A 25,621-nucleotide genomic window follows, 5' to 3' on the forward strand; every position below is an offset into this window, starting at 1 on the left:
ATTACAACCTTTCACTGAGGCTTGCTGGGCACTACTCTGTAGAGGCATCACTTGTTACAAAACACAAATTATGTCTTAAGTCTATCCAAATCCTATTCTAGTTAACTCAGATCTCATGTTCACACAGGCCAGACTGTAGTTAGCGCTTATTGTCACCTTCTAAGTTCCTGTTTCTCTTACCTGAAGTTAAGTTTCTGAAGTTTGTGTTCACTAGTGAATGAATGCCTTAGGCTGCCATACGGTAATTTTCCACAACTGGCACCAAAATTATCAATTAATGTAATGCTGGCTGTAGCTACCACAGCATCAAGGAGCACTCAGTGGCTGTTTAAGGAAGTGGAAAAGGATACAAGGTGAACAGCAGCTGTTCACACATTCTTGTTTTCCTAATTCTTATGCAGAGAAAGATACATTTGCATACAGACAACTATTTTTGGTGAAGGGTTACACTGCATAAACTCTCACACTGCATTTGAGTGAGATTTTGCACATGACCAAGAAATCCTTCCATCCCAGTAACAGCAACTGCTATTGGATAATCACACCCTTGGCCCAGTAGCACTGATTTTTTTCCAGTCAGGGTTGGTACAAAAATCACTCATCCGCTAATCATCTGAAACATCAGCTCAGCAGTACAGAGCAAGCTAGAGACAAAATCCCTCATATTCATGACCTGCTTATTCATTCTGGCTCTACTGCTCACTTCCGCACCATTAGGCAAATCTAGTCCATGGAGAACATGTTCTCTTTGTGGTCCTCACTCACAGTGCCCATGGACAGCCAGGTGAATGGGAGCCCCAATATTATCTATCTGCTTCTGTTTGAACCCAATGCAAAGAGGATGAGACATGTTCACTTTTCTACTTCTAATCAGTTTTTAGACATTGTCAAGACTGACTGACTTTGCATGTGATTTTAGTTTCCTATTATTTGAAAATGTGCTTTTAAGCCGCTTGAATGTACTGTCAGTTATTGACGCACACGTGACTAAGTCTGCATCTGTCAGTATTGTTCTACTGTATTAAAATCTCACTTTAAGGCTGACACTTAACAGTGTACCATACCTTGTGATGTTTTAGACTCTTCACTTATCTGCTTTAAATGTTTCCAGATGCCTTTAGGCTTAGCTGCTGTAAAGTAGCTTCGTGTTATTTGATATAGAATTGTTTTTTAAATAAAAACTCCATTTATTTATACAGAGACATTTATAATATTTTACAAACATTCTTATATTCTGAATAAATATTTCTAATTCCATAATGTGCTTTTTACCTGTATTCATTGAAGGATATGACTCTCCTTCTGCAATACCAACATTTAATGTCAAACATCACAGGTTCGGTAGTTACATTGCAAGCTCTTATCAAAGCGGGAAACTAGACAGACTATTGTCAAGATGACCATGAGCCAAAGAAATCATCACCATCTGTCACCCATCTCCATGGGCTACCTTTCCAAATTTGGATTGACTAGGGAGTTAGTTATCTATCGAAGGATCTAGATCTTTTTTCCTTTTTAAAAATGACTGAAAGAAGAAATGTAACTGTGAGCTGGAAGGTCATCCATGACTATAAAGAAGGATGGTGAGCAGCTCTGCATCGTGTCTGTCAGATGTCAGTTCTCATCATCAAAGCAAAGTACCTTTGACAATAAGAGTATGACACAACTTTCCTCTTTTATTTTTTTGGCTGCAGCATGCAGAACGTCCCTGACCAGGGATAGAATCTGCACCCCCTGCACAACAGGGAAGTCCTTTCTTAAAATTTTTTTTAAAAACTGCTATCATATATCTGAGGTCTTCAGCAAAGAAGAATGGTGTTTCTTTGACCCCTGAGATCCAAGGACTGGCAAGCATTACATTCAGAAAACCCGACTCTAATACAAATTTAAGAAATGCTGGATTTATGTATTTCACTCACAATACAACTTTGCTTTGAAAGTCAACAACCAAACTGTAAATTCAGATGGAGAATACATACCAGTTACTTTCATTTTTTGCAGAGACATTCTACCTTTTAATATTTCTTCCTATCATATAAACATACCTTTATCTCACATTTGTCATTTTTTATTGGTCCAAAGAGATGCAGCCAAAATATTAGCAACTTGCAACCTACAAGTATCAGTAGCAAAAGCCAGGTTAAGGTAGTAATTAAAACTGCCCAAGTAGGCAAAATTTATTGATATTGCACTACAAAGGCTCTAAATTTAACATATTTTTACAGAAAGCCAATATTTGAACAATCAACTGTAAAAATGTTTTAAAATACAAAGACAGGAAACCTTCCATCATTCAAACTGCATTTTTTAAAATAAAAGGTTTCTCACTTCTCAACTGGTGTTATTTACATCAAAAGCTTTCAAAAGAGCACAAGTGTAAAGACAGCGAACTTAGTTCATTTTCTCAGTGGAGGGTATAGCTGGCATTTCTAGTCGATTCTGAAAGTGCAGTAATCCTGCAAAGATTTAAACTTCTGATTCATAAACATGAGTCACTGGAAATCCTTTACTTATGATAGATACACTCAAGGTGAATGAAAATCAGTCCTTATCCTTTCATTGAAACTGAGCGGGAAAAAGGAAAACTACTATTCAGTACAAGGTGTACCAACAGTGTTTTGGGGTTCCTTTTCCTAAATGTTCAACAATTAATCAAACCAAGCACCAGGAACTTTATTACTACCAATAGAATTACTCCAATGGTTTACCTACACAGCCTATCTAAACAGTAAAATGCCCTAGCAGCTAAAGGAATAAAACACAGTTTTAATTAAGGTAAAAATTAAGTGTTTCATCAATTTTTTCCTACCAAATTTTGTCGTTTTCAATTTAACATAACTTAGCATAAATGCCTTCACCTTTTCCAGACTAAAACCGACTCCCAAAGGAACTGTTTGAAGACTCCACATCTTCCATGAACATTACCTAGTCTCCACAGCACCAAAGACACTTTAAACCTTGCTTTGGAACTAGACAGGGAACATGAAGAAATCAATTCTTATTCCCTTTCCCATCCAAGCTAATGCTGATGATCACTTAAGTTAGTTAATACATGAACCACAATTTTATTTGATTCATCATTTTATTCTCAAAGACGACTCTTAAATTTTCAATGACAACAGATAAAATTAAAACACCAAGTTGTATGAATCAATACTCAGAAAAGACGAATTTTTAAGTATAAGCTAATAAGCAAACTATAAACAATTAGAAAAAATATGTATATTGTGTATATATATATATACACACACAAATATATGTATATGCAAAATAGTTCATTCTCCTTCCCTCTTACTGAAGAAAAAATATCACTGACTCAGACAACAGCAGCAAACTCTGGGAGATGGTGAAGGACACGGAAGGCTGGTGTGCTGCAGTCCATGGGGTAGCAAAGAGTCAGACACGACTGAGTGACTGAAAAACAATGTTTACAAAGCGGGAGTCAGGTTAGCAGTCTCCTGTCCTAAATTTGAAATAAAATGAACAAAAAAGTAAAAAGAATCAGTTCTTTGGGATCTTGCATTTGAAATTAAAAGGTAAGATCCAAACACAAACCTAAAATGACCAGTAGAGACAGCAGTGCCCTGGGACAGCAGCAAGATGCATAAAGCAACTCTACAGATGTGACTTTGTGCTTTTGTATCAGTGCATAGCCTGTGTGTAAGACATGAAGAGTACAAGTCCACTGCTAATCATTTGTTGCAAAGGTATCAGAACTAACCGAACTGCTGAGGAGTAGTTACTACCTTTCTCAATTTCAATCACAACCGATTGTGCTTTCATTTCCTGTCATCCAGTCTATTCCTAAATATCACAAAAAACAAACTAAGCAATCATTTTACAAAGATCCAGCTAATCCCGTCAAGTGTGAGAAATGACTAACAATGAAGATTTGTGCCCCAAATGTTCCATACCATAGCTATAGACTGTTTTAGAACCTCAGATTCAATGAATTGTAAGCACACTGAATGAAAATGTTACATCTTACCTCAAAAAGTCCACAACTGAAGACTGTTGGTTTGTTTTTTTTTTGAAGACTGTTAACTAAGACCTCTCGGAGACCAGAACACTGCTCAGTGCCCTAGAACAACACAGAAGTTTCCCCTGTTCCCAAACCAATGTGACAGCTATGAAACTAAAATCAACAAGCCCAGGTGGCCACAGCCCCTCCTGACTGCTCATGGCCCAAGGGTCAAAGTTAAGATGCAATTATTACCTGTAAATTCCCACAGTGGTAGACTGACGAGAGAGACGCATCACAAAGAAAAAAAATTGTTACAGAAAGAAAAAAATGACACGAAGGGACAGACTCAATGGCCTCTTTCTGACCAGTCACCCCCAGAAAAGGATTCAGGAACAACAGGTCCTCAAAGAATACTCACCAGACAGAGGCCAATCACCACAAGAACACCCAAACACCAAATAAGCAGCAAGTGAGTGTTCAGAGCCGCTTTCTTCCACTGGACAAATGGATTAAAGGCTACTAACAACAAGGGTCCACAGGAAACAAAACACACAGGCAACTGCCCTCTGCATCCCATGTCTTTCCCCAGAAGACAGTGACCAGCAACTACAGAGCCAACACGAGCAGCTTGTTAATAAGGCCAATTCCTCTCAGGCTGTGCTGCCAAGCTGCCACCGTAACTAGATCACCCCCGCTGCTAACCACTGGAGACCCGAGACAAATGAGATTTCTTTGCTGGTGATTTCCTAAGGAACCCAGATTAAAGAGTCAGTTATGAACATTTTCTCAAGATAAAACTTGAATACTTCGTCATAGTTTTTTATTTACACTTCTCTGTACTTTTATGGTAAAAGTCTGAGCAACAAAACTGATGGAAGCCAGCCCTTCACGTCCACTCCCAGGCAGGGGAGGTAGCTTTACTCTGCTCCCTAGCTACAGACCACCATTTCGGTAATGAACACTGTCATGGGAAACCAGGACCCCCGTCTGGGACAAGTGTACGTTCTGTCCTGCGCGTTACCGTGAGCAGCGACCATGACACATGGCCAAGGGTGGCTGGGTATGCTCCGGGCTGTGGGAGAAAGCAGCGTGTCAGCACTTCAGTGTGGTTGGAGTCCTAAAGCAGCGTCAGCAAGGGAAGGACCAGAGTCTCAAACACTGACTATTAAAGGGAGAAAAATCACTTCAGATTTGCTGGGCCCCTTGGCAACCATACTGAGAAAACAATTAAACCTGGAGCCAGAAAACACTTGGTAATGGCCACACATGAGACTGCCTGGGCAAGGCAATGGTCACATTTCTGGCCTCATGCATCATACAGCACTTGAGAACTGATTTTATCTTCTAAAGTCTCTGCCTTCTGTTTTCCTTGCCCAGTAACTATAGCTATCTTCCTCCTTCGGGGCACTTTTTACCCTGTAACAATAAACCTTTCATATTTTTTGAAACTGATATCCAGAATCTGCTTCAAAAGCACGAGACAGAGCCTATACTGTCCATCTGTAATCTGCCTTCTTCATGACAGAGGTGGAGAAACTTCAAAAACAACTCAATTCTAAGAAGAAAAAGATGCTGAGAAAGCCCATCATAATCTCATTTTTATAATTTTCGGCAACTGTACAAACTGATTTTAAAGTCTAGTACATAATGAGGAACTCAAGGCTTCACCAAACTACCAAGAATAAAGTTTAACAAAACTTATTTTACTAACACCCATTTACCTAGAGACAGGTACTTAAAACATAAAGTAGATTGATACCTTCAGATAGAATGAGTTTGTCTTGTTTATCTTTAACATTACAGGAATACATGCGAGTCCCTTCCCCAGGCTAGAAAACACCTAATTCAAAATTGCTAGGTAACACCTAATTTTTTTTCAATCAGAAAATGTTAATGAGTCTGACCTTTTAACTATGATTAATATGCAAAGAAAATACTGTACTGCCTCAGAGAATATAAAGACACAATGGATGTCAATCAAAACAAAAATCTCCAAGCACATAGCTCAGAGGGCCACTGGTACAAAGATAAAGATAAAAATCCAAGAGATATTATCATAGTAAGAAAAATAACTGTAAAAAGTCTAATTTTTTAACTGATTTTGCTCCTTACTGTTCAAGTTAACTGTTGGAAACAAACAAAAAAAAGCAAGGGAAAAGGTAATGAAATGTTTTTAATTTTTTTTAATGCATACATGCACTCAGACCTGAAATTTTCTAAGACTACCACAATGTATTAAGTTTTATAGAAGAATTTAATCCTCCTTATGGAAGGATGCCATTCACTTAGACTTGAGGAGTATTTTTATATTAACACACAGATCACTAAAGACTTAAAAGACAATACCAACCCAATCTCATAGCGTAAAATTAATATTGCTATACATCTTCATTTGTACTTACTAATTGATACTTAATGGAAAAATAATCCAAGTTCAAAGCAGCAAGCAGTGACCACCATTCCTTTACAGCATAGGAAACTCACCTTTTCATAACCATGAAAATCCAACTTCACTTTGAAACATCTTCAACCAAATTTCACCCATGCTACAAAAGCTCTAGTAGGATCTCACATGTCTCCAAATGCTCAAGTCTCAGAACACCACTTTGAAATCTTAAAACCATTCATTTGCTAGTTCTGAACAAAAACTTGTGAAAGCATATAAACCATACTTCTATCTTCTAGATTATAATGGTTAAGTACAAAAACAACTCATTGAACATCTTACAATTCATTACAGTTATACATAGAAGCACCTAGGAAATTTAAAAAAATAAAAAGATTCACAGTACACTGACCCTTGGAACTAAGAATACTGAAAAAGTGGATTCAAAAGACCTATTTCTCTCAAAGACATAATCTGTAATTGAAGACAACACAACTGCTATTCTCATCGAGCTTAAAATGCAGCACACAGAAGTATTGCATATTCAGCACACTCCCTTATCTACCACTTGATTTCTTCAAGCCATGCTAAAATTTCTCAATCAAGAAATCTAGTTCTGTGCTAAGCATGGCCCTTTTCAAGGTAAGCTGAACACTGAGAATCTAATACACAGGTTCAAGGGAAGAAGTATAGCAGATGTACATAAAATAGGTACATCCAACTTATACATTTTCTGCATAGTTAAGTCACATCACACAAATAAATTTTAACTCATCTTTTAACATTTTTTAAATCTCAAACTGTCAAGAGAGCTAAAAGTCTCAATAGCAAAATCAGCATCCCCCCAACACCCTTACTTTGACCCACCCACAGTGCATTAAATGAAGCAGCCCAACAGCAATATTTAACCAAACCACCATAATCGAAAAGAAATGATCTGTTGGTTCTTGAAAAGGCTCAACACCAATAGAGGCCATAATTCTGGTAACTAATCTCTTCTGCTTTAGTGTCAAGAGCTGAAAATTTCAACTCAAGGCACCAGAAAGACTGACCAAAGCACTCACTTAAACAGAAAAAAACACATTCAAAAATCACAAAAAATTAAATGGTTTCCAGACGGCAGTAAATGAGTGAAAACGACTCACCTGCCAGACAAACTGAGTTTCACTCCATTAAGAACAGAAACCTGGAATGCTGGGACCAACTATAAATATGGCTCAAGGAGACCAAAGCAAAGCTGCTGTATTCTTACAAAGAACAGTTAAGAGCTTCCAAAGCAATCTTAAAATGCATTTTTAAAAGGTCACAGAAGGATTCACCAATTTGTCACATTAAAAGATGCAGGACAGTGGATAACCTAGTTCTAACACACTGCTAAAACTGAATTATCCTGCTTAGCACCAAGATGGTGACACTTTTATTCATAAATAGACTTTCTCCTTTAAAATCAAGCCATTGAAAATCTAAAGCAAAGAAATACCAAGTGAACTCCTTACAACAGCACTTCTTTTGAAAGTCCCACAGGGTTAAATAGAAACCCTATTAAATAGACTATCTATACAGAATCAAGATTTCCACAATAAAATTTACAAGCAGAGATATATTTTGTGGATACCACATGTAAAATAGATTTTTAAAACCCATATGACAGACGCGTATGCACGCATATGATAACACTCTCCCCCCACCCCCAAAGAAACACCTTCAATGAGGTCAGAAGCAGCCCAAACACTAAAGCCCCCTTAAAGCCCTGGTGATTGTCCATAGCTTTACATAGCTAAACTCCTTCTCTAAATGGGCACTGCCATCCTTATTTGGATTTAAGAATCCTAAAGGAGCACAATACATTCCGAGGAGTGAATCACACATGTTGCTGCCCTGTTCTGCTCCTCCCCTAGTGCGATGCTTTATCAGTATTTGGGTAAACTGCACACCCTTCCCTTTTCACTCCATCGTCCAGAGGCTTCAGTACGCTACCAAGTATGTCAGTCTCTGCTACTACGGCAAATGGGAACCTAAAATAGCATCAGTTTCCAGAGATCAACACTGAGATGCAATGTGGAACCTAGTAATGTCGGTATTCCATACATATTTACACAGCTGTAACACAGAGTCGAGTTGCACGAGAACAAAACCACACGACCCCAAGGGGCTGGCGGTGGGACGCTGCGGCTGCGACAGCACAGTCTCGGGGCCGTGGCCCCGTGCTCTGCCCCAGCTGTCCTCTCCCCACAACCTCCAAGCCCAGCGTGAGCACACTGCGCGATTCAGAACCAGAGCCGCAGCTCTCCACCACCAGCTCAAGCCCCTCTCCAGGCTGAGGACTCTGTCCTTTAACGAAGTGCCATGAGTTCATCTTTAACATGACCATTATATAGCAGATTCTGACTCTTAAGTAAAACCTTTCAACAAAACTCCTAGCAAGGAAGGTTAGGAAGCTAACAGAAGCATAGAAATGTGCAAAATGCCACCAAAGCAGACGACCTGCAATCTCGACTTCTGTGACATTTCAGGTCTTGTATTCATTTGTAATAATTGTGTATTTTAAGTTTCTTTTAAAATTTTCAGTATAAGGAAACTAGTATTACAATCGCTGCAGTGGGAAGATGGAGCATTCCCATTAACCTGGCTACTTAATGATGACTCAAACACTATTTTTGTGACCAGAATACAAGATAAAAACCACAATCACAGAAAAAAATGCCCTCATAAAAAGCAACTTAAATTCATTAGCCAAACACTGAAAAGGTACACGTGTATAAAAAGTTATAACCACATTTACAGTGCAAATTCATGTTTCTTTCTACTCTCTCTTCTGCACAGAGAACATCTCTTCAGAAACATCATCGTCTCCCTGCATTTCTTTAAAACACCTGAGAAAGGTAAGGCTCAAAGAGACACCCACTCAAATGCAACAAGTCTCTGATTTGGGGACTTCCATATTTGCTGCTATCAAAGGTCCAAGATTTTCATTATAGCATTATGGTCAAACTTGAAACTCAAAAAAGCTCGGGATGAAAAGGGGAACTTGCAGTGTCCATTACATGCCACAGACTGGCCCTCGGCATGTTCGAGCAACTGGTCTTCACCGGAGTGAGGCGAGTCATACACAGCATCTGCTCAGAAAGCAAAACAAATGAACTCAGTCAAGAAATCGAATCCTGCCTTTCACCTTTTGTTTTGAAGGAATTCACATGCAGCATATATTCACCTCCCCACACTCTAAATCTAACCTAGGTAGAATAACCAAAGTATTTTCCTTTCCCTAAACTGATATTCAAAGTGAATTTCCAATCTATTCTTATTCCAATAAACATTCAATATCTTAATCTGTCTTTAATATCCTTAATATTCACCTGCTTTCAAAAATGGGCATACCTTGTGCTTCCTTTGTGGCTCAGATGGTAAAAAAAAAAAATGGGCATACCTTTATTCACCATCTATATTTATATTTTGTCAACATGGGAGCTTCTTGACAGAGACCAAAATGTAAACATTCTAAAGATTATAATTACAATATAAGATGTGTACAGATTCCAATTCTAGAAAAATAAAGCTGATGGTTATCACATCTTCAGAGAAAAAAATCAACCTAAAGAAAAATCCAGATTTTCAAACTCACTGTGCAACAAAACTCCCAACTTATCAGGGCTTGCCCCCATCCCCGCCTAAGCAGAACAGGACCCTGATGAGGAAAGCAGGGCTTGGAATAGACACCAAGAGACTGAGGTAGAAATAAAGTCTGATGTGAGGCTTCCCAAGACAATAACTCCTTTTATACTTCTTTCTCAAGACTACTCAAAATTTTTGTATCATGCCCAACTGAGTTGGGTATACATTACTATAGTGTGCCTTCTTTAATGTTCCTAAACACAAGGCTTTTTAAAGATTTTGTGAAATAAGTGGTTTCTGAAGTTATATTAATTCAACTATCAGCCTATCACGTCCACACCACCTACGGTGGCCAGAGATTTCCCAAAAAGGGTTAAAGCATCTCTTTTTTAAATAGCTTCCATCTTGCTTAAATCATAAACAGTAATGCAAGGAAGAGAGTATGATTATAAGGCTTCTCAATTATTAAGGAGCATTCTAGATGAAAGCCTTAAAATCTAGATGGTAAATAAATGCTTATCTAATGCATGGGGAATTTCATACCATACAAAATAGCACCTAAGAAAAACAACAGCCTACTGTACTTCCGAATGACACCTATGAAATCAGAATTTACAAAGAGCTTTCTACATTCCTCACCATTACTTTCCGAATCAAATCACACACCTCCTTTTCATAACTGAGCATGGAGAAGAGCCAACCGTCATCTTAGTGAAGACTATCCTTGGTGCCACCTTAACACGTGGGTCATTACCTCCAACGAGCGGGAAACAATTCCCTTCTGAAGTGAGCTCTCTCCTCACTATTACTTGGGTCTACTCACCGTCTAACCATTAAGCAACTATTTATTTGTTTACAATATTCACACAGAGCATCAACGTCTGACATTCACTAAAGTAACAGGATACTGAAAGGATAAATCATTTCATCTTGATCATTTAAATAAATTTATTTTTATTTTTAGCCAGTTTCCTATTTAGAGAACTTGACCGCATATATGAACTTTCTACAGATCGTGTGCAACTCTTTCAGCTTATCTATCACAGTTCATCACACACTACTTAAATCAAGTTTACTTCAAAACCAAGCTGAATCCCAACTGGAAGAAATTTAAAAAAAAAAAAAAAATGACTTGCCTGTTTCAAAAGTATCCTGAAGTTTTCGTGGATGAAGTTTTTTTTCACATTTCTATTAAAAAACACAAACATACAACATATCATATCCAGTTATTTCACTTATTATTGATATAAATAAAGAGATACGTTATCAAATTTCTCAGGAAGAAAATTAAACCAGGAATATAATCACCATCCCCACTCAGCACTGGCATTTTTAAGTAATTCTTTTAAGCCTAAAACTGTTTTCAGTTCTTGATTATATGTACAATATAGAAACACCAGGGGAAAAAAAGAAAATTATTTATTAAATTTTTCAGCTTGGAGATAATTAACACTACAGTACATCTTTCCAGCTTTTTTCCATGAAGATATGTGTGAATATACTTTCATATAATTATGTAACAGAATTATCCATAGTATACACTATTCTATAACTCACTTTTTAAATGTAATACACTGTGAACATATCCCTTTTTCAATAAAGACAAATCAAAAAATAAATACAAATCTACACCAACACTTTTAATGACTTCATGGTAGTCTATGGCACATATCTATGATATTACAGTTAATATCTTCTTAGATTTTTAGATGGTTTCCATGTTTTCATAATTTAGAGCAATGGGATGAACACTCTATCTTCTAGGGAAACATGGTAAGGAAATCACTTTCAATACAGACAAACTACTCTCTAGAAGGTTGTACCAATTATTAACTTTTGAGCATTCTCAATATATTCAGCAATACATAACTGGATATCTTTTCATCTTTGCCAATCTAATGGGGAAAAGTGGCATCCCATTTTAATTTACTTTCTTGAACTACATATTTATATGTTAATCAATCACTTTTAGCTTTTTCTTTTAAGTTCTTCATATACTTGTCCTCATCATTAACTTTAAGAACGTTTTAAAAACTTATTCAAGTTCCCCCAGACAAACACCAGTCATTTGTGAAGCTCTCCCCAAAAAACCCAAAAGGATTTTGACTGGTACTGAATTAAATCTATATATTAATTTGAGGAGAATTAACATTTATTCAATGCAATCATTTTTTTTCATTTTTTTTTATTAGTTGGAGGCTAATTACTTTACAATATTATAGTGGTTTTTGCCATACATTGACATGAATCAGTCATGGATTTACATGTGTTCCCCATCCCAGTCCCCCCTCCCGCCTCCCTCTCCAACCCATCCCTCTGGGTCTTCCCAGTGCACCAGCCCTGAGCACTTGTCTCATGCATCCAACCTGGGCTGGTGATCTGTTTCACCCTTGATAGTATACTTGTTTCAATGCTGTTCTCTCAGAACATCCCATCCTCACTTTCTCCCATACAGTCCCAAAGTCTGTTCTGTACATCTGTGTCTCTTTTTCTGTTTTGCATATAGGGTTGTCGCTACCATCTTTCTAAATTCCATATATATGTGATAGTATACTGTAATGTTCTTTATCTTTCTGGCTTACTTCACTCTGTATAATGGGCTCCAGTTTCATCCATCTCATTAGAATTGATTCAAATGAATTCTTTTTAACGGCTGAGTAATATTCCATGGTGTATATGTACCACAGCTTCCTTATCCATTCGTCTGCTGATGGGCATCTAGGTTGCTTCCATGTCCTGGCTATTATAAACAGTGCTGTGATGAATACTGGGGTACACGTGTCTCTTTCAGATCTGGTTTCCTTGGTGTGTATGCCCAGGAGTGGGATTGCTGGGTCATATGGCAGTTCTATTTCCAGTTTTTTAAGGAATCTCCACACTGTTCTCCATAGTGGCTGTACTAGTTTGCATTCCCACCAAGAGTGTAAGAGGGTTCCCTTTTCTCCACACCCTCTCCAGCATTTATTGCTTGTAGACTTTTGGATAGCAGCTATCCCTGACTGGTGTGTAATGGTACCTCACTGAGGTTTTGATTTGCATTTCTCTGATAATGAGTGATGTTGAGCATCTTTTCATTATTTGTTAGCCATTTGTATGTCTTCTTCAGAGAAATGTCTGTTTAGATCTTTGGCCCATTTTTTGATTGGGTCATTTATTTTTCTGGAATGGAGCTGCAGCAGTTGCTTGTATATTTTTGAGATTAATCCTTTGTCTGTTTCTTCATTTGCTATTATTTTCTCCCATTCTGAAGGCTGTCTTTTTACCTTGCTTATAGTTTCCTTTGTTGTGCAAAAACTTTTAAATTTCATTAGGTCCCATTTGTTTATTTTTGCTTTTATTTCCAGTATTCTGGGAAATGGGTCATAGAGGATTTTGCTGTGATTTATGTCAGAGAGTGTTTTGCCTATGTTCTCCTCTAGGAGTTTTATAGTTTCTGGTCTTACATTTAGATCTTTAATCCATTTTGAGTTTATTTTTGTGTATGGTGTTAGACAGTGTTCTAGTTTCATTCTTTTACAAGTGGTTGACCAGTTTTCCCAGCACCACTTGTTAAAGAGGTTGTCTTTTTTCCATTGTATATCCTTGCCTCCTTTGTCAAAGATAAGGTGTCCATAGGTTCGTGGATTTATCTCTGGGCTTTCTATTTTGTTCCATTGATCTATATTTCTGTCTTTGTGCCAGTACCATACTGTCTTGATGACTGTGGCTTTGTAGTAGAGTCTGAAGTCAGGCAGGCTGATTCCTCCAGCTCCATTCTTCTTTCTCAAGATTACTTTGGCTATTCGAGGTTTTTTGTATTTCCATACAAATTGCGAAATTATTTGTTCTAGTTCCGTGAAGAATACCGTTGGTAGCTTGATAGGGATTGCACTGAATCTATAGATTGCTTTGGTAGTATACTCATTTTCACAATATTGATTCTTCCAATCCATGAACACAGTATATTTCTACATCTATTTGTGTCCTCTTTGACTTCTTTCACCAGTGTTTTATAATTTTCTATGTATAGGTCTTTTGTTTCTTTAGGTAGATATACTCCTAAGTATTTTATTCTTTTTGTTGCAATGGTGAATGGTATTGTTTCCTTAATTTATCTTTCTGTTTTCTCATTGTTAGTGTATAGGAATGCAATGGATTTCTGTGTGTTAATTTTATATTCTGCAAGTTTACTATATTCATTGATTAGCTCTAGTAATTTTCTGGTAGAGTCTTTAGGGTTTTCTATGTAGAGGATCATGTCATCTGCAAATAGCGAGAGTTTCACTTCTTCTTTTCCTATCTGGATTCCTATTCTTTTTCTGCTCTGATTGCTGTGGGCAACACTTCCAAAACTATGTTGAGTAGAAGTGGTGAGAGTGGGCACCCTTGTCTTGTTCCTGATTTTAGGGGAAATGTTTTCAATTTTTCACCATTGAGGATAATGTTTGCTGTGGGTTTGTCATATATAGCTTTTATTATATTGAGGTACAATACTATCATTTTAATCTGTTCAGCTTTTGTCAGAGACAGATGCTGAATTAGATTAAAAGCTTTCTGACCATCTATTAAGACTGTCTTCTTTGTACTTGTCATTATTTCTACCGGAGTGGCGTGCAGTAACAGCAAGTAGTCCAACATTAAACATTTAACTTGTGCTTGCTTGTGGAATCAAAACACTCCAGGTTAAGACAACAGCACCCAGGAATTCAGGGAAAATACTCTTGCTAAGTATCTGAAATAACTATCATTACCCACTGTTAAAGAAGGAAAAACAGGTAAAGCTACAATATTAAAAAATTCAACATAGAAATACCACGACTTGTGGAAAAGTTAAGCAAGGAAGCTTATTGGTTATGAATTACTTTCTGAAACACAGACTAAAAGAAGGGAAATAAATGTCTTAAAATGCTCACAGGTTTCTGTCCATCAGCCTAGTCTAATGACTATGGCATTGACTGTGAGTGTTTTGGTTTTCATTTTCTGAATTCTAAAAATACACTGTGAAGCTATTGCAAACTTTTAACTTCATTAAAATAATACAGACACTACTTAGAAAAATAGACAGAACACCTAGGACTTATCTGGAAAGCACAGCTTACTAACACTGTTTCCAAAGTATTAAAGTAGGTCTAAATACCCACATATCGATAATTAGCAAGAATCTACAGAACAGCACAGGGAACTCTCCTCAGTGCTCTGTTTTTTGACCTATACAAAAAGAGAATCTAGAGTGGATATATGTATAACTGATCCACTTTTCCACCTGAAACTAACACAACTTTGTAAATCAACTATATTCCATTAAAAATTAATGTTAAAAATCATAAATAAACAGATAAACAAATACCCACATAAAAAAGTAAAGATCAGATGCACAACAGAATCAATAAGACAAATCTATAATCGAGCGTAGGCAGAGATTTCTTAGTGGGTGAACAGCACACACACAGATTCATAAAAATCCTGTCAATAAAGCAATTCAAAATGCCTTGACAATGCCCTTGCCACATCCTAAAAAGCATGAACTGCCTTAGCATGAGCACTGTTAACTCTTACCACCAGGGGATTCTGTTGCTTGGCTGGCTGGCTGTGGATCCCATTTGTTCTTTTCTTTTGATTAGGTGAATCTTGATACTGTTTTCTGCCATTTCCCCTTATAATTGGATTCTGTTTTTCCAATAAGAAATAAAATGTAAATGTACAGCACAACGTAACAGGATAAAACAATATACCCCATGAATATATTTAGCTGGTTCAATCAGAGTTCAGCAAAGCCCCCCAAAATCTTCCTAAAACATCAAAGAACCACTATCAACATCTTTCATTATAGAGAGCTTAACAGAACAAGAATCCTCAAAAGATACGAAACAGCAAATACAATGTTCCCTAGGAACAACTTTGAAAACCTTATGACTATCAAAGAAACTCTCTGTGAAGGAACACTGAGGCACGCTGACTTCAGTCCTTAGAGCAGGAAACAAACACCAGATGTGATCACTGTCACCCTAAAACCTGCTGTAAACTATTAATTAATAGGAATTTTTTAAGTTAATAATCTTTTTATATAAAATAATAAATAAGACTGGTTTGGCTCAGATGGTAAAGAATTGCCTGCAATGTGGGAGACCTGGGTTCAATCCCTGGGTTGGGAAGATTGCCTGGAGAAGGGAACAGCTACCCACTCTGGGATTCTGGCCTGGAGAATCCCCATGGACAGTCCAAGCGGTCACAAACAGCTGGACACGACTGAGAGAACTTCACGTTCACTTTTAATCCCTAAATTTAGACCTAAAATCTAAACATGCAGTAGTTGACATCTGGCTATTATATTGCTTAAACATGAGTTAATTTAATTTTCTTGCAAATAATTCTAAGTTTAACTTAAAACAGTTTTTAAACTTTAATTTGGCCTTAAAGATCTTAAAAACAGTTATTTAAGAAAACTAGCTAAACAGTGAAAAGAGTAATTTTATTATTATTTTACAATAAATACATTATGTACATCCTATCTACCTACAGAAAAAATTAAGTAGTTCCTAAAATAGCTTGAAAACAATAACTTTAAGAAAGGAAGGGAAACAGCTTTCAGAGGCTCATGTTAGCACATACCTTTAACTCCATTTTACTCCATTCTTTTCCATATTTACTTTTTTACTGTGTACCATATACATAAAACTTACCACCTGAACCACTTTTAAATGGACAGTTCAGTGACAGTTAAGTACAGCTTCACTGGCAGTAAGTACAGTCAAAAAGTTGTACAACCACCACCAGTATCCATCTCCAGAACTTTTCCATCACTGAAGCAGAACTCTATTAAATATTTCCATTTTTTTCCTGCCTCTCAGCTCTGGTAATCTCAAATTAATTAGTGGAATCATATAGTATTTGTCCTTTTGTGTGTGAGGTTCATCCATGTTGTAGCACGTATGTGTAATTTCATTCCTTTTAAAGGCCAAATAATATTCACTGTATGTTTACTTTGTTTATCAATTAATCTTCTGACACACATGTAGGTTTCTTCCACCTTCTGGCTATAATGAACAACACTACTGTGAACATTGGTATGTAAGCTCTCTTTGAGTCCCTGCTTTCAATTCTTTTGAATATGAACCAAGGAGTAGAACCGCTAGGTCACATGGTAATTCTATGTGTACCTTTTTGAGGAACCACCAAGCTGTCCAATGGCAGCTATACTATTTTACATTCCCACCTGCAATACACAAGGGTTCCAACTTTTTTACATTCTTGTCAACTCACTATTTTCCATTTTTTACTACATTTTTATTACTTCACAACTGAGCACCTTTTCATGTGCTTACTGACCATGAAAATGTCTTCTTTCAATAAATGTCTATTCAAGTTGTTGTGTACTCATTTTTTTCTTAATTGTTTCTTCTTTGCTGTTGTTGAGCTATAGGAAGTCTCCATATATCCTGGATATAAACCCATTAGATAGGTGATTTACAAACTCTCCCATTCCATGGGTGTTTTTTCTCTTTTGACAGTGACCATTCAAGCACAGAAGTTTTAAATTCTGATGAACCCAGTATATTTGTAAAAGAAGAAAAGTAAAGAGTGGTACCCAAATAGATGGTTAAAGTAACAGACAGGTAATACCAAAGATCAGTAAGGATATGGAACAAATGGAACTCTCAAATATTTTGCAGAGGATACAAAGTAATTTAGAACATTGTTTGCAGTATATACTTAAGAACATAGGCATATGCACTGCTCCAACAATTCTATCTACTCAAAAGAACTGTGTATGTTCATCAAAATACATGTACAGAAATATTCCTAGCAGTATGATTTGTAGAAGCCCCAAGTGGAAACAATATGTCCACTAAGTAGAATGGATAAATAAACTATGATATAATCAAACACTGAATGACACAGAATGAACCTTTCACTGGTAGTGTATTTACCAAAATCAGATGTTACTGGTAATTCATATTCCTTACTACACTGGATTAATACCAAAGCTATAAAGGTTAGGAGTCTCATCCCAGCTTCAAGTAACAACTCAGGAACACAGGCGCCTTGGATGAACAACTCAGAGCTCTACAACTGTTAATATGCAATGCCTCAACTCAGATGCATTTCAAAGTCAAATGATCTTAAGTTAATGAAAATCTTTAAATGCATTACCACTCACCTTTGCCTTTAAAAGATCAGACATTTCAGCGTGATGATTATTATATGGTTTATGCTGCAGTGGCTGCCGGTGCTTTACCCACTGGTCACCAGGAGAACCTTCAGGAAATAACTGCTGACTGTGGCGGAATTTGGTTCGACTATAACAAGATTTAAAAATAAAAATAATATCAGAAAATTTTTACTGATACTTCTTCCCAAATCTTGAGTTTATCTAACAGACTATAAATGTTACTTTATTCACTGTCTCCCCTCACTGGAGTTTAAATTCCACAAGGGCAGAGGATTCTTATAGACTTTGTCTACTGCTTTACTGCCAGAATCCAGAAGAATGCCTACCAATCCACATTTCTTGAATGGGGTGATAATCTGTTATTTTTAGTCCCAAACTTTTCTAAATTGTTGATACCACCTCCTCCTATAAATGACTGTACTTTTAAAAATCTGGAGAATTTGCTGGCAGCCCAGTGGTTAGAACTCTGCATTTCTGCTGCAGGGGACTCAGGTTCAAGCCATGGATGAAGAACTAAGATCCTGCAAGTCTTGCAGCCTGGCCGAACAACAAAAAAGAATCTGAAGGGAATAATTCTTTCACAAATTTAATAAATTTAGTAATGAAGCCAATAAATAAAGCTACTCTAAACAAACATGTGTCAGTGGATTTTTATAACAGGACCGACAATTCAATTCCTTACTAGGATGCTTAGGTATGGAATTTGACCCTGCACAGGTCAGTATGGACCGTCATGATGGAAGATCTGAAAAACTGAGCTATGCTGTTGTTGTTGTTTAGTCGCTAAGTCACGTCCAACTCAATGATGCCATCTAACCATCTCATCCTCTGTCAACCCCTTCTCCTCTTGCTCTCTATCTTTCCGAGCAGCAGAGTCTTTTCCAATGAGTCAGCTCCACACATCAGGTGTCCAAAGTATTGGAGCTTCAGCAACACTCCATCCAATGAATATTCCTGGTTGATTTCCTTTAAGACTGGTTGGATCTCCTTGCAGTCCAAGGGACTCTCAAGAGTCTTCTCCAACACCACAGTTCAAAAGCATCAATTCTTCAGCGCTCAGCCTTCTTTACAGTCCAACTCTCATATCCATACATGACTACTGGAAAAATCATAGCTCTGACTCCACAGACCTTTGTCCACAAAGTGATGTCTCTGCTTTTTAATACTCTGTTTAGATTTGTCACAGCTTTTCTTCCAAGGAAATTAAGGAATTCAAAATGATAGATAAGCATATTAAATAAACATGCAATCTCAAATACTTATACCAAAGAAATCAACTGTAATAGTTTGTGGTAAAGATAAATTGTATTCTATAGTACCACTTACATATATTAATATGGTCCAGAGTCACTGATCCCAAGGTCCATATTATAGTAAGATTGTTTCTGAATATTTCAGAATCTGTCCCCTTTTCCATTTAAAAATAGTGATTAAATTGCAGGCTCTCTTTTTCTTTAGACAAAATTCAAGTAATTCCTCCAACACACCATTAGAGTTTGTCTGTATGCTAAAAATAGACATCATCCTGCCTGAGAAACCTGAAAAATTTTTTTTTTTTTAGAAACCTGAAATTTGTTTGAGAAGTTGTTTCATTATTTCCTTATTCCATTCTCTAGGATCACGAACCCTAATACCGACTGAAAGATGTGGGAATCGTATCATATCACTATGGGTGACAGATTCTTAAACAGTGACACAATTTCTTTTCAAACACTATCACTATTTCATAACTTTATAATAGTGATTGGGTTTTTAAAATCATGACTACATTCCTGTTTTTTCTTTTTTCTGCTTCAGTTATATCTAATAGTAAATACTTTGGTGATTATAGTCACAGATTCTGAAAGGCACAAATGACTTTCAAGGCATTTAATCCCATCTCCTGTCCTCATAAAATCCAACTAAAATGGAATATTACCTATGTATTTAAAAAATATTGACTGTAGGTATGATTTACTCCTATTGTTTACTTTTAAAGCTCTAGGATAAAAACAAAGCATCTAAATTAGGGAAAATTTAGAAAGCAACTCTCTCTGAACCTAACAAGGCAAAGGTTTATAAATACATATACTTATTTCAGAAAATTATATTGAAAGGACTGATGCTGACGGTGAAACTCCAATACTTTGGCCACCTGACGCAAAGAGCTGACTCATTTGAAAAGACTCTGATGCTGAGAAAAATTGAAGGCGGGAGAAGGGGATGACAGAGGATGAGATGGTTGGATGGCATCACTGACTCAATGGACATGGGTTTGAGTAAACTCTGGGAGTTGGTGGTGTACAGGGAAGCCTGGCATGCTGCAGTCCATGGGGGTTGCAAAGAGTCAGATAGGACTGAATGACTGAACTTCAGAAAATTACTGAGCCTACTCTATAATTGTGACTTGGATACAATTAAGTCCCAAACAAGAAAATGCTCTTTGCAGTCCTTATCCATGTAATACTCACTCCCCGTAATAGACAATCTAGGCTAGGGAAAGGAAAGGCGCAAGCCCAAGTCTTCACAGCGCGCTCTGAACGAGTTAAACATCAGCACCCCTCCTCTCCTCCTCACAGGACAGACGTGCACCCACACACAGAAACACAACTATTTCTAAGGTAGAGATGTGAGAACACAGAACAGCACTATGAATACATACAGAGGGAGAAGATTACTTTCTTTTCCTCATACTCTAACTATACATCTAAAAAGCTGACACTCTCTTGTGTATACTATTTTAAAATATGCCTGAAGCTCCTCTGTAACTTCAATTAACCTCTCATCCAAAAACTACCCCTTTAAAATGTCTATTATCTGTGAGACTAGCAACAAAATAGTACCTATAAAAGGAAGCCAATACCTCTGCAGACTTTATAAGCAAAATGCTACTAATGTATTAAAAAAGACCAAAAAGTCAGAACCCAACACATCTGTTTCTTTACCTCAATTTTTCCACAGTGGGTTTAGCTGGTGTGCTACCAGCTGAGGAAAATCCATTGTCACTATCTGAGGAATCTCCAAATCTTCGAGAAAGCCAGTCCCTTAATGGTCTACGGAGACATTAAGAATTCACTTTTAAAACTTGGCTATGTAAAGAAACTATCAGAATTGTGAAGTTTCATATTTTAAAAAATACAAACATACCTGATAAAAGGAATGGCCATAAAAAATTTGTTTGGTGCCAAACCAAGTTTGGATTTTGGGGTCATATCATTTCTGTGGCAAGGCAATTTCTCAATGGAGAACCACTCAATATTCTAAAACACAAGAAAATCAGTTATTATCAAGGAATTTCTAAAAGCAATTTCTGGCATCATTTAATTAGACACCATCAAGCAACCTGAAAAGTCTTCTCAATTACATACCCGGATTTCTCTTCTGGTTTTTGGGTTAAATTTTGTATCTTTTGGAATTCCTGGAATGATGTACAAACGAGCAAGCTGATCATTGATCCGAAGTTCAATGTAATCATCCTTACAAATATAATCTTTAATATCAAAACCAGTTTCTTCAAAGACCTGGAAATAATAAATCTGGATGATGATTTTCAAGTTTGGCTGTTAGACCTTCAGTCCATTAATACTTGCTTATTTCAAAGTCAAAAATTCAGAAATATCCAGGCAATTAAAGACACAAAAACACTAGGTAAAAAAATCACAATATTTCAGGGTCTAGCTCTTACTGTGTCACTATGGAAAAACCTCCTCACACATCTAAGCCTAAGACTTTTCAGCTGTTCAATAAAAGGAAACATATGATACTGTGATTTACAATAATATATATTTGGTAACTGTCCCCTCTTCTGGTATAAGAGCTCCTGAAACAGTTGGAATGTCTTAAATGATAAAAGTAAAAGTATCTCTGCTTTTTAACTAGGTCTCCCTCATTGTATGCAGATTCTTTACCAGCTGAGCCACAAGAGCAGCCCAAAAGTATCTTTACATCCTGTTAATTATGTGACTTCTGGAGTCCATTTCGGGAATTAACTTGGTTGCCAGGTGATCAAGAGCATTGAAACTTTCAATGGGCCCCTCCTCCCCCACCTCCAGGAAATAAACTCAGTCAACCCCATAAAAAGCAAAAAGGGGTGTTTCTGGTTTGAAAAACACATGAAGATTTGGGGATAGTGGTGCCAGAGAAGACAGCAAGAAAGTTCCTTGCTTTTTCTGTACCTTGCACCCTAAGTATTTATGTCTTCCATCTAGTTATTCCTGAATTATATCCTTTTTTTGTAATAAACTGGAAAACTTAATAAGAAAAATGTTTCTGAATTCTATGAATCACTCTAGCAAAAACTAATCAAACCCAAAGAGGGGGCTCAAAAGCAGAAGTGACAACCTGGACTTTGCAACTGGCATCTGAAGCCAAGAATGGTCTTATGGGACTGAGTCCTTCACCTCTGGAATGTGATGCTACCTCCAGGCAGAAGGTGTCAGAATTGAGCTGAAATGTAAGTCATTCAGTTGATATCCAAAACCTGATCACTGGTGTGGGGAAAACAATCCCCTGCTCAAGTGTGTACATGCACGCACGCGCGCGCGCACACACACACACACACACTCTCTATAATTGGGTCCAAAACCCTTAAGATGTTAGAATACATCAGTGGTTCCTACTCCATGGGAATAATATGAACCTCATATGGATTTGATTCACAGTAACCACAAAAGTACGTGTATAATCAAGCTACAGAATGAATGTCTTATACAAAGAAAACCATTCTTCAAACACAAATGTTTAACTGGGATTAATACTAATATTTCAATGGACAGATTCCAAGAAAATAGCTACAACCACCTTTGTGCCCAGGGTGTAGTTAGCTGCAGTCACCATCTGCAGTGATTTTGGAGCCGCAAAAAATAAAGTCTGCCACTGTTTCTACTGTTTCTCCATCCATTTGGCACGAAGTGATGGGACTAGAAGCCATGATCTTTGTTTTCTGAATGTTGAGCTTTAAGCCAACTTTTTCACTCTCCTCTTTCACTTTCATCAAGTGGCTCTTTAGTTCTTCACTTTCTGCCTTAAGGGTGGTGTCATCTGCATATCGGAGGTTATTCATATTTATCCCGGCAATCTTGATTCCAGCTTGTGCTTCATCCAGCCCAGCGTTTCTCATGAGGTACTCTGCATATAAGTTAAATAAGCAGGGTGACAATATACAGCCTTTACGTACTCTTTTTCCTATTTGGAACCAGTCTGTTGTTCCATGTCCAGTTCTAACTGTTGCTTCCTGACCTGCATACAGGTTTCTCAAGAGGCAGGTCAGGTGGTCTGGTATTCCCACCTCTTTCAGAATTTTCCACAGTTTGTTGTGATCCACACAGTCGAAGGCTTTGGCGTAGTCAAAAAGCAGAAAGAGATGTTTCTCTGGAACTCTCTTGCTTTTTCGATGATTCAGCAGATGTTGGCAATTTGATCTCTGGTTCCTCTGCCTTTTCTAACACCAGCTTGAACATCTGGAAGTTCACGGTTCAAGTATTGCTGAAGCCTGGCTTGGAGAATTTTGAGCATTCCTTTACTAGCGTGTGAGATGAGTCGAATTGTGCAGTAGTTTGAGCATTCTTTGGTACTGCCTTTCTTAGGGACTGGAATGAAAACTGACTTTTTCAGTCCTGTGGCCACTGCTGAGTTTTCCAAATTTGCTGGCATATTGAGTGCAGCACTTTCACAGCATCATCTTTCAGGATTTGAAATAGCTCAACTGGAATTCCATCACCTCCACTAGCTTTGTTTGTAGTGATGCTTCCTAAGGCCCACTTGACTTCACATTCCAGGATGTCTGGCTCTAGGTGAGTGTGAGTGATCACACCATTGTGATTATCTGGGTCATGAAGATCTTTTTTGTACAGTTCTTCTGTGTATTCTTGCCACCTCTTCTTAATATCTTCTGCTTCTGTTAGGTCCATAGTATTTCTGTCCTTTATTGAGTCCATCTTTGCATGAAATGTTCCCTTGGTATCTCTAGTTTTCTTAAACAGATCTCCAGTCTTTCCCATTCTATTATTTTTCTCCATTTCTTTGCACTGATCATGGAGGAAGGCTTTCTTATCTCTCTTTGCTATTCTTTGGAACTCTGTGTTCAAATAGGTATATCTTTCCTTTTCTCCTTTGCCCTTCACTTCTCTTCTTTTCACAGCTATTTGTAAGACCTCCTCAGACAGCCATTTTGCTTTTTTGCATTTCTTTTTCTTGGGGATGGTCCTGATCCCTGTCTCCTGTACAATGTCACAAACCTCCGTCCATAGTTCATCAGGCACTCTATCAGATCTAGTCCCTTAAATCTATTTCTCACTTCCACTGTATAATCGTAAGAGATTTGATTTAGGTCATACCTGAAAGGTCTAGTGGTTTTCCCCACTTTCTTCAATTTAAGTCTGAATTTGGCAATAAGGAGTTCATGATCTGAGCCACAGTCATCTCCCAGTTGTCTTTCTGCTGACTATAGAGCTTCTCCATCTTTGGCTGCAAAGAATATAATCAATCTGATTTTGGTGCTGGTCATCTGGTGATATCCATGTGTCGAGTCTTCTCTTTTGTTACTGGAAGAGGGTGTTTGCTGTGATCAGTGCGTTCTCTTGTCAAAACTCTATTAGCCTTTGTCTTGCTTCATTCTGTACTCCAAGGCCAAATTTGCCTGTTACTCCAGATGTTTCTTGATTTCCTACTTTTGCATTCCAGCCCCTATAATGAAAAGGACATCTTTTTTGGGTGATAGTTCTAGAAAGTCTTATAGGTCTTCACAGAACCATTCAACTTCAGCTTCTCAGCATTACAGTTCGGGGCACAGACTTGGATTTCTGTGATACTGAATGGTTTGCTTTGGAAACGAACAGAGATCATTCTGAACTGCTTAGTGGATCTAAAACTGCCCTTCCTCATAGTGCCTCAAGGACTGCCAAGACAAGGAACTCCAGTTCCTTGGAATAAAGTGTTATAGCTAACCCTCATCTTCTCCTTTAACCAGAGAAGCCATGCTTAATCTGATCAAAATCCTGGGCCTTAAAAAACCACTGGGGGGGCGGGGAGGGATTCACTGCAAGACTGGATTGACAGACACACTGCTAAACATGGAGCAGGTAACCAGGACCTACCGCAGAGCACAGTGAACTCTACTCAGGACTCTCTGATGGCGCGTACGGGAAAAGAACCTGAAGAGCAGCTAGACACATTTATATAGCAGATTCACATTGCTGCATGCCGGAGAGGCGCACCACTGTAAATCAGTTATACCCCAATACAAAGTAAAAGCATCAGTCTCTTCTAGCCTTGCATGTTCTCCTTCAGATAACACTTATGTTCTCTGGCAAGGTCCTTTCCAATTCACCCTCAAATGAAAAAGGCTATGGTTCCTTACTGACTAGACACCAGTGTGCACTTTTTACGCTGGAGTTCCTCCTCTTCCCTCTAGTTTCAGCACCTACCCAATCAGTGGCACAGAAGACGATAAAACATGCACAGGCCTGAACCTCTTACAAGGTAAGGGTGTGGAGGAGTTATTTGTGTCCATTCCTTTTGTCTCTTCCCTCCT

At 37.6% G+C, this 25,621-nt stretch overlaps 1 protein-coding gene across 1 annotated transcript in view; it reads right to left on the bottom strand.

Moving 5' to 3' along the window:
* Window positions 1–2,046: 2,046 nt before the first annotated feature.
* Window positions 2,047–25,621, bottom strand: part of DCP2 (decapping mRNA 2) — a 56,463-nt gene continuing 32,888 nt past the window's right edge. The window contains exons 5-11 of the mRNA XM_065940915.1: window positions 21,459–21,611; window positions 21,238–21,350; window positions 21,036–21,143; window positions 18,100–18,238; window positions 15,498–15,608; window positions 11,099–11,150; window positions 2,047–9,466 (exon numbers count right to left, since the gene is read on the bottom strand). Coding sequence (XP_065796987.1) covers window positions 9,303–9,466; window positions 11,099–11,150; window positions 15,498–15,608; window positions 18,100–18,238; window positions 21,036–21,143; window positions 21,238–21,350; window positions 21,459–21,611 — 840 coding nt within the window. The 3' untranslated portion in view covers window positions 2,047–9,302. The remainder of the gene's footprint in view (window positions 9,467–11,098; window positions 11,151–15,497; window positions 15,609–18,099; window positions 18,239–21,035; window positions 21,144–21,237; window positions 21,351–21,458; window positions 21,612–25,621) is intronic.

Source organism: Muntiacus reevesi, chromosome 7 (assembly GCF_963930625.1).
Source record: "Muntiacus reevesi chromosome 7, mMunRee1.1, whole genome shotgun sequence".
Lineage (NCBI taxonomy): Eukaryota > Metazoa > Chordata > Mammalia > Artiodactyla > Cervidae > Muntiacus > Muntiacus reevesi.